Raw genomic sequence first — 10893 nt, 5'->3', positions numbered from 1 at the left:
TCCCTGCTGCTTTTCTCTCCTTTTGCACCTTTCACAAAGCTGTTACCAAAGCAAACACATAGATAAGAAAAGAACAATGTGCTGTGGGGGAATATTGATTTGCAATCAAACCTGTAAGATTGTCCAGTTGTATACTGAAAGAAAGGGAGAGGCAATTGAGTTTCAGTGTCAGATTTCTCATACAAATGCACATGTAAGACCTAAATCAACTGTGCGTGTCAATTTCTTGGCTGGGCATAGTGACGTCCTGGAGTCTGCTGGTTGCTTGGAAACCTCACTTTGAAGACAAAACTCCAGGAAGTCACTGCTCCCGGCCAAGACATAGACACGCATATATTGACGTTTTTACACTTTGGTGGCCTTTAATCTCAGACTACATCAGAATCTGGGCAAATAAAACCAAATGCAGAGTTAAATGACAAATGTTTCTCTGTAATTTGTGTGAACCGACCCTTTACCAAATGGGGCAAAAGAGGGTAAGAGAGTCCATGTTTCAATTACTTAATGCAAAACATCCATCATTTTATGAGTCATGTCTCCTTATCCAGATGTTGTTTCCCCAGTCACATTTCCTGTTTTGTCTCATCTGTCATGCTGCTGCCAAACAGCTTTGTTGCTCACTCACAAACACATTTCTACAAGTATTTATATGTCACAAATTACCTGTCTTCTCATCTCTGGTCAAAGCAGACAGTGTGCAGTGGGGGGAAAAAAGTGTTTTTCTTTTCACAAGGTCAACAGCTGCTAGCCGTAGAGCATCATCCTCAGACACATTGACAGCAGCTCAAAGCAGAGCTGCTGATGAATGACACTTCCCATCGGGAGGCGAAAGCTGAGAATGGCTCTGCATAGCAATTTTATGCAGTTAACTCCCTGAGATGCTTTAAAAAGTTATTTCAGACTTGAATGTCTAGAGTGAATAACAGGAATTTTGAGTATGAAATAATTCTTCCTCACTATCTCCTCACATGGTCACATTATGGTTTGTGTGAGGTTAATGTAAGCCTGTAACCTTGGTAACATGATTTCGACATGTTATACAAGAAGTCATCTGATGTTCAGTTACAATAAATTGATTCTCAAGAGGAATGAACTGCTTGGTTTGTCCAGCAAAATGGCTGACATGTTTGTCCACTCATACACTTCAGTCCATTTTGGATTACCTGCCAAGAAAAGCGAGGCTCGCTGTTTTGAGGCCATTTTTCACTCTTCCCTCTCCATCAATTCACATCATTAGCCTGCAGCTGTCCAGCCAGTGGTCTCACTGAACCTCCAGGGAGACATTTGCAGCAACAGTTCCAACACATCATCGAACATATCTCAGAAAAAAAAAGGCAGGGAGGGCTTGTGATTGGGAGCTGAGGATGAAGATGAATAACCATCTATCATTCTCCCCACTCACACTGTGACTCACAGGGAAATTGTTGGAGACATTATGGACACTTTCACAATCTTTTCCAAGTTTGTTGAGTAAGAAGCACTATCATATACTGATATGGTAGGAAGCAGGAAAGCGGTAAAAGGGCTTGTCTTGGATCGGAAATTAAAACGTATTTAATATCTACAATTTTCCCATTTTCACAGCAGCATATGTTTCCAATCCCAGCGGGAGACAGTTCCTCAGTGACCAAGAGCCTGAGGCTTGAAGACATTAGAGTTGATTCTCTCTCGCTCCCTCTCACTCTTTCCATCCTGTAATACACCTTAAGACAGGGTGCCCATTCATCTACAACTTGCCCCATCAGGAGATGCATTCCTTATGGCATGCTACATTTTAAAGGGCATATAAACCCCCACATAGGTATATTAACTGTGTTCAACATGCTTGCCAGATAATGTAAACCATACTGTACGATTTAAAGAGAAAACAAGTTTTCTTGTTTTTTCCTTTCCCAAATGATCACAAATTATCCCAAATAAGACAAGATTTTTTATCCCCATCTGACAACACAAGTTGAAATTTCAGCTATTGCGCCAGTATTAAGTCAACAGTAGTCTGCAGGCTGAAAGATGAACTGACAGTGTTGATAGCTGCTGTATATTTCACTGAGAAGTCTACTGTGGAGTAATTACTGTAATTCCTAAAGGCACACTGAAGTATTTGGATCAGTGAAGAACGGTATAAATAGTTGCTGTACGCATAAATTTTCAAAGCACAAAGCAAGATCTTCATCTACACTGAGCCAGGAGACAAATTCACCGCCTTATACAGCATTTCTTTAAGGTATTACAAGAATAAAACCACCATTTTTTTCATTTGTTATGTGCAGAGGTTTGACAAGTTTCCTCCTACTCTCTCCACTCTCTCTGCTTTCTCTCAACTACACACACTCACAAGCGCACACACTTTTGGCAGGCGTTACAGTGCAGGCATAAGTGGAAAATGGTCTTTGGGTTGGGGTAGTAGAATAGGGGGAGCTGGTTTTTAAGGGGGAGGCCTCCTCAACATGTCTGACATGTTTCTGCAGGACCACAGGCCACTGGCTGGCGTGGAGCGCAGGCTTGTGGTGGGCTGTTTGTCTGCGTGAAGCTGGCATGGCCTCCCCTTCCCCTGCATCTGTTCCCCATTAGCAGAGCCGAGAGTATAAAGCAGGGAGCTGACAGGGGCTGGGAACACTCGAGTTCCTGACTGGATCATGGGGTTTACTATCTGGCTGTGCGTGCTCTGCCTGCAGGCGAGCCTGCTGTCACACGCCCTCGACTGCTCAGGAGCAACCCAAGGAGAGCTGTGTGTTAGTGGACAGACCGCAGACGAACAGGTAAGAGACGCATTTCTAATGGACATAATAGTTAAAGAAACCAAGGTTATCATTATGTATCAGTCATCATCTGTGCTGTTTTGCTACTACAGGGGTAAGTGCAGCCTGTTTGAGTCTATTTAAATGTTGTTTTGAAGGACCAAACTTACAAAACACTCCCTCCTCTCAAATGAAAGTGAATAGAATATATAGCTATCAGCAAGGAAGCCAGAGCACTTTCTGTAATTTAAGCTTTGCCTGGGTCCAGATCTTTGAATCCAACTCCAATTCTGTCTGATATCAAGCAAATGTAAGCTGGCAGTGGAAAGTGGGCTACTTTAATGTTGGAGTTCAGAGTCAGTTTGATTTTAATTTTAAGGAAACAGTGTGTTTGACATTTTGAAAATTACAGTGAATCTACAAAATAGTTGTCTGCCTCTTTTTTACAATCTACATTTGAGTTGATTTAAAGTTTAAAGCTAATTTTAACCAGCGTTTCCTCAACATGATTGTCATGGATTTAACAGGGAATATATCAAGACGCACTTTATCGGTAAACCTCATGAAAAAAATATTCATCTAAAATAGTACTCTCTATTTATTTTTATATGATCTGTGGCACACTGACAGTTTTTGCCCAGACACAGTGTGGTTAGTGTATGTACAAAAGCTCAGTCATAGGAAGCCAGTAACTCTCATGGAATGTAAGTTCACTCCTTCGAAAGAGGCTACTGTGACGATAATAGTGGTCAAGTGTGCTTCAGGATGGCAAGAGACGTCTACAGTCTAACCCTGACCTGTGGAGACATATAATCTTTTTTCTAGCAGAAACAAAGCCTTATTGTAATGGCTTTTACAGACATAGTGCCACCGCATCAAAAATATACCCACTGTGGAACAAAATCCTTCAGTTCCCTTTTTTTGGCTTTTCATGTGGCTGCCAGCTGTTATACTTTAAACTTGTGGTTGGCATTTTTCTGCAGACAGTCCTCATGTTCTGTCCAAAGTAATCACCCTCATCTAGACAAGGGATTCGACAGCTGCAAGAGCGGAGAGGAGGATTCTCACCCACACATCAAAGAGTTTTCATTGGGAATTCTGCTCCATCTGAGGGAGTTTGAGCCACATATGTGCTTTTCTGTAGCAGTTATTTGTAATGTAATTACAGCATGCGCAATTATAAGCTTCAAATGTGGTGGGAACTAACTAATACCAGAGACAACGTCTTCTCAGAGGCTACATTTGGCTTGGTTTACTTGTGTTTGCCTGCTCCCATCGAGGTCACTCATGTTTATAATGGAGTGGAATACATTAAAAGAGCAATTTGTGGGACTCGTCAACACAATGTCTCCAACAGCAGAAATCCAAATGGGTTGTGGCAGGTTTTGCTTAATATCCTAAACAGACTCATTTATATATGCAAAACATGCAGCTCAATTTTAGAGGTTGTCAACACCCAGAAGATCACAGCATGCTTACATCCAGTGTTACCATGTTTGGTGACTTGGGAGCAGGCAGAAGATTTTTTTTTTTTTTTTTTTTGGAATAGTGATTTAACTTAGACTGAGATAGGACAACGTGACTTGTCTGGGTCAGTGGATTGAAAACCAAACCAATGTGAAGGATATATTTTTTAAAGTAATAACTCACTATGATTATGAATTATGCTGTAACATCAATCCATTTTTGCACTGAAAAGGATTAAAAACAGCATGAATGTTGACTCTGTGACCCTCTTCCCCTTTTCAGACTGATGATCAGAGGCAGCAGAGGGCGCTACCCTTAAAAGAAGGACTGGTATGTGCAGCCACTTACATTAATCTTATTTTACACAAGGTTATACTTCAGTCTGAATCATTTAGTCCATTCAGAGCATGTTCACTCCTCAGAGGGGGTCTGAGTTACATGTGACTGCATCATAGAAACTCCACAGCAGGCATACGATGAATGAAAAGACTAAGAAATGAGAAAGAGGAGGCAGAGATGGAAAATTACAGTAGGAGTAAAAAGGAGAAGTTCGTTGTTGAATCTAATCTTTCTTATACTGTAAATGCACAGTTAGTAATTAAAGCTACTTTAATAACTAGATTATTATATTATCAATACAAATGGTGATGTGGTGTACTTGTGACAAAGCTATGTGGCAGTGAGACCATAGAAACTTGCTGTTTTCCAAGCTGCTGAGAGACCAGTGTAGCACAATGAAGACAAAGCATTACACACAGATGACCAATATTTGCATCCTACAGCTTCACTTATAGAAACATGCAATAACATTATGCATATTCCAATCATCCTCGAACTCCAATTGTACAGCTGTTGTGCCACAGCCAGTTCTAAAATTTTACACAAAGCACAATGTTGAAAACTTAAACAATCATCAAAATGTAGGTCAACAGCAATCAGTGTAAGCATTTTAAATGCTAAATGATTGCAAGGCAAATGTTTTGTAGCAAGTGTAGTTGTCTTTGTTTTCAACAGAATGGAAAAAGGGAAATGGTACAAAGTTATTATCCAATTCTGGAAACAATCTTTTTTTTTTTTTTCTTTTTTTTTTAACTTTATTTCCACACTTATATAACTTGGAAAATATAAGTAATGATGAAGTCAAAGACCTGCGGTAGCGTAATAAATTTACCACAAAGTCCTAATTGGCAAACTGAAATCTGTTGTTTCTCCAAGTGACAGTCCATTTATAAGGAAAACAAGTGGATCAATAGCAGTTCCTTCTTTATGTGCGGATCAATGAGAAATGCAGGAAATGGTGAGGCCAGTGACAATAATAATTTTGCAGTTTCCTCCTGTTAATGCTGGAGTTTGACTGCCAATAAAACAAAGGAAACAGAACCTGGACAGACAAGGACAGGATGGTAAAGACAGGACAGAGAGGGACATGACAAAGAAGGACACAGCAGGGCTGGACAGGATGGATCAGAGCAGAAGAAGGGGAAAATAAACAGAATGAAGTGCACTTAATCACACATGGAGACATACAGGAGCTGTTGTTTCCTTCTATGGTTGTGGATGTGGTTGTGACTGTCTCATTCTGTAGGTTTTCTTCAGACATAAGAGACAGTTGGAGCGGCGGGGACCCACCCACCTGAGTCACTCCAGCCAGCCCGGGGCCGTCTCTGTCAAAGGCTTCCCTAACACTCTCATCCAGGTAAAAAACACTCTGTTAGTCACACAGGAGTCAGCAGGAATGAGCAAAGGCCAAAAGCGGGGGAGGTGGGAATTAGCTTACTGCTGCTGCCCGAGTTCAGTTTTAGTCAAGTTTTAGTCACTCTGTGGTTTGTTAAAAAAACAAAAATGATGCAGGGAAACCAGATTATCATCACTCATGTTCATTTACATTGGAATAATACTTCACTGAGAGGGAGGCAATCATGAAATGTTCAAAAAAAGAGTGGGTTGGAAAGTGTGTGTGTATGTAATTTGGCGCATCAGTACATGTGCTAATCCCTGTGTCTATGGTTTCCTAGGCTGATAGGTCCAGGCGACACTTGACTCAAGCTGCGTCTAAGAAAAAGAACAAACGTAAATCCCGCGTCGGCTCCTTCTCCCTCCTTAGCAACGACAAGAAATCCACCCCCCTACAGGTGAGTCTCCATGGCAACCCTTAAGCGGAGGAACAGCTGGGGCAAAGAGGCCGGATGTGCAAGCAGAGTTATAAGGCCACCTTGCTTAGTTTTATTGGATCAGTTTGGTGTACTCTCCGGTGTAATCTGTCAGATGCTGATCATACACAGAGCCCACGTCCTTGAAATTGATTTTTTAAATATCAGCCAATCATTCAGACATTATCCTTTCAGTTCTTCAGTGGATAATGTTCATCATAATCTCTTTCAGCATGCTGAAGTAAGTTGATATCCCCAAGGAAATGTCACAGTTATTATAGAACTAACAAGTATGGAAATTTCTACCTCCAGGTGACCAGAGCAAAGAGACAGGTGAAAAACGAGCCATCCAAACGGAAGTCAGGTCGTTCTGGGGCTTTCTCTGTCCTAGTGAGTTTATTTCCTCCTACACACAAAATTACTACAAAACATTTGATGAATATTCACACGACATGTCCTTTGCTTTGCAGGGAGACACACAGAATGATGGACAGACTGACAGACCCAAAAGAAGCATACAGAAGACAAATGCTGCAAAATAAAATGTTCTTCCTAATTTTGGCAAAGCCCGACAAGGGATGTGGACAATAAAAATGTGTCCAGATTTTACCAAAAAAAAAAAACATACCGAGGATTGGTGGGAAAATCTGGCATTTGGAGTAAGAACTTCTGTGTTTATTTGGTGTGTAATTTTGATGTGTGTGTGTGTCCACTGTTACTGTTTCAACTGTAAGCTAGCTTGCGTTTATCAGCCAGTCTGCACTTATGGATACTTTTGATATACTATTTTAAGTTTTAATATATACCTGCATGTCATGAAAACACATCACAAAAGATCCCATATTAATATTCTAGTTCAGCTTTTTGTTATATTTTATCACAGATTCCTTATGAAGATTGGGGGTATATTTTTGCAGAAATATTTCTTGTGTTGTTTTATCAGATTTCAATAAAGGTTTAGTAGAGACATGTGGCGTAAAAGTCTTTCAACACTGAACGCTTTATGCTCCAATGGAGCCCTCTCTGTAAAATTGGATAATAGTTTTTACACTCTGAGTGCTATAAAGAACTGTTCTTGTGGCAGCTCAGTCTTTCCCTCTCTCTTTCCCAGAATAACATGTTATGTTTCTCACACAAGGGTCTGCAAAACTGCCTCTAACTGATTCTTAAAATTAAGTATCTGAACTAAGTCCCCAATTACAGATGGCTAGTGTTGCAAGTGCAGTGCATGGTTGGCAAAGATGGCAGCAGGATAAACCAGCAGGAACCTTTTTTCGGAAGAAAGGAAAACTAATTCATTTACATTACAGTTGCCAAGGGCAAATAGCCTCCGTGTTAGAGAGAAAAACATCTAAATGTAGTTCAGACCATCTGTTTCAGGAGTCAAACTTTGTCTATTTAAATACCTTGTGTCATTTTAATTTATTTGGCCAGAAATGGAAACACAATATGGTCTGGACCAGAAGATTAGTTTGAGTATTTCTGCAGGACACTGACGTCAATACTTGCACAAAATCAGATCTTTATGAGTAGCTCTGCATCTGGGTCTCTACCTATTTACAGCATATCAGAATGAACTGACATTAAACAAATTACCTGTGAAACAAGACAGTGCAGCAATGTGCTGAGTGGTTGCTGGGTTAAAAATAAAAACAGCCAAAACTGATATCTAAAATTGAACTCAGGCCCACACAAAGTGAAGCCACCAGAAAATCCCGAGTGTGAGGCAATCTGATGAGGAAAATGAGCCTGTGTAAAAGTGCAAGACAATCTAAGTGAACAGGATGACTCATCCTCCGCTCGTTTAATGATCAAAGCCCTCAGCTCGTGACGTAGGCATGCAGTACTCACATTGCAATTTTTATGGCTTTATGGACACAAACACAGAGAAAAAGTAAAAATAACACAAAAATGTTATTTTTAAACTTGGCGTTTTCCCTCAAGCAAATAATTGAAGCTGAATATGCTTCAGCGGCTCCCCCTGGGAGCATGGAGGGAATATAGATAAGTGTACGGTCCTGAGCTGGTGACCCAGTCGTCAGATAACCTGGATTAGCTGGTTGTGAGCTGTTACACTGTCGTCTTGGTGACAAACCACCCCAGGATGCCATTCTGATTTCTCTGAAACAGCACTACTCGGATAAAGGCCAAGGTCTCATTATTCCTATTTAGAAGCAACAAGAGAGACACAGCCTCAGCTCAGTCACCTGTCATCATCTCTGCAACACACACACACACACACACACACACACACACACACACACATTGCTGTGACAGCTGCTAGCACGGTATCACTAACTTTACCCTCGGGCTAATGTATCCTGGGAAACTCCTCCATTGATGACCTGACCAAGGCAAAAGTGTCCGAGTGTGTGCATCAGTCGCAGACAGTGCACACACAAACAGATCCATCCCACAAAGAAATATTACTGTACACAGACACGTCATAAAGAGAAGTCAGCCATATAAACCTATTTCCTCTGATGATGTAAATGTTTAATAAAGACTCAGTCTTCAATATGAACATGCGTCAACGTGTGTGGTCAACACAAAGAGAATCCTTATAGCTCTTCTTCGGTCATTTGCGGCTGTGTAATGGTGTGTGGCATTGTTTCCGCTGCGCTTTGGATTCAGCCATCGCCTTGAGAACAAAGCTGATGATAATTACTACCAACAGAATCATTTAGAAGCCTTCAATCTATAGGATTGTGGTTGGAAATGGTACAGGCGTAGTGATATGTCAGAATTTCCCATAAAAGCTCATGTTTACATGTAGTTAGTGGCTTGCAGTCAGTATCCTTTTCAAGCACTGGAAACCACTGCGTAAGTATTAGTTTCTTGTTCACAGGAGCATCTCATCCCAAACAACATGCGATGTGGGATGGAGACAGTCAAAAACAAGTTCTACGTTAGCAGTGGGAAGGAATTTATCCTGTAGGATGATGGGTTCAACTCTGAGACAGGAACTACTACTGAAGGAGTTTATACTGTGTTCTTTACTTTTATCACAATTGAATTGCAGCGTTGTTTAAAGGATAATTCAGGTTTATTACAACTTGGGTTTTATTTTCCTAGCTTTGGCCATCTTTTGTATTGTTATAACAACATTCTCCTCACCAAGATAATTACTCAAAATCTGGAAATGCAGCGACATTGAAGTTTGATGGTGTGAAACATTAGCAGTCAGGTGATCATACAAACCCCCAGTTTAGCCAAACTTAGCCTGGTTCAAGATCAAGTCAGGTGTGGTGTTGTGCTCACTGATGGCCATTTTAGTTACAGAAACTATTCACCATTCAGAACTTAGTAGACGTGATTAAGAATTGGGATCTCATCTAGCTACATTCATGGAAAGTAGCGTCAGAAAAATGGGGAAATTATGGATGATGGAAAGTGGTTGTTATTACAGAATTAACAACTATTATATGAACACTATTATTTGATATTATTTGATTAATGTGAAAAACTTTAAGCTAACTGCTACTAGCACCTTCTACCGCAGCTTCCGTGCCAACTGAAATTGACGGCGGCAGGGATGCATCACTCACTACTGATTGGTTAGGGCAAAACAAAACAACCCCAACCCAACAGAAATGATCATGGGAACTATATAAAACGGACACAAGTTGTATTAAACTGAAATGAACCTTTAACTTCCTAGCATCTGGCCTTGGAAATAGAGAATTTAGTGTGATTTCTTTATTGACAGACAAGACAAGGTATTCCCTCCCCAGTATTCCTGGAGTGGTTCTCCTCGTTTATTCTCTGTCCAAGCTGACCTCAGACTGTGACCACGCTTTCAGGCTGAATTTGGCTCCTTCTCTTCATCTCTTGCCACTTCCTATCAGATCAGATACAGGGCGTTGGCTGTCTCCCTTCACCTCGTGTCACTCCTCTCTGGCCTGACATCACCTCCCCCAAACAGCCTCCCTAACTCTGCCTGTCAAAACTTCCCCCAGCTGCTGTCACAGCAGCCTGGCCCTGTCACATCACTTAGGCCCTAATGAACAAAAGACAGAGAGAGAGAGAAACAGAGATGCATGTGTGATATGTGTAACTCCTCTCCTACAGTGTTGTGATGCCAGCTCGATATATCAGCCCACTGACCTTTCAACATGTATGGCGACGGGGTGGGTTGGGAGGGGGGGGGATTTATTTATGGGACAATGCAGAATTCATTGACTTTTGCTGGCTCTGTCAGGCTCTTATTATAAACAAAGCCTCTGTCTACACATCCAGAGGCAGTCTGCCACCTACAATCCCTTTGTTTTGTCACTAAAAACTAACAGCTTACAAAAGTCACCGCCTGAAATCGAATTTACACAAAACTAATGTCATCCATACAGTAATTTGGATGTGTTAATGCTACAATCATATGGTTTTCCTTGTAACTAGCACTATACACTACAGATAGATTATTGACAACCATGATCATAGCTGGATGCTAGGTGGCCCTGGGGCAAAAATTTGTTCTTGGGTCCTTATTGACCCCTCCAGATTCTCAGAAACAAACCAGTAGTCCTGTGCTGGGATAATAC

At 41.0% G+C, this 10893-nt stretch overlaps 1 protein-coding gene across 1 annotated transcript; it reads left to right on the top strand.

The window, feature by feature from the left end:
- The first annotated feature begins 2396 nt into the window (after positions 1 to 2396).
- si:dkey-12l12.1 lies at positions 2397 to 7322 on the top strand. The gene is made up of 6 exons (XM_042399446.1): positions 2397 to 2759; positions 4488 to 4535; positions 5791 to 5901; positions 6221 to 6337; positions 6668 to 6745; positions 6826 to 7322. The coding sequence occupies exons 1-6, from the start codon at positions 2637 to 2639 to the stop codon at positions 6895 to 6897; spliced, it is 549 nt and encodes a 182-aa protein (XP_042255380.1). The 5' UTR covers positions 2397 to 2636; the 3' UTR covers positions 6898 to 7322.
- Positions 7323 to 10893: the final 3571 nt, after the last annotated feature.

Source organism: Thunnus maccoyii, chromosome 21 (assembly GCF_910596095.1).
Source record: "Thunnus maccoyii chromosome 21, fThuMac1.1, whole genome shotgun sequence".
NCBI classification, from domain to species: Eukaryota; Metazoa; Chordata; class Actinopteri; order Scombriformes; family Scombridae; genus Thunnus; species Thunnus maccoyii.
This window is presented reverse-complemented; position numbering and strand designations above follow the sequence as displayed.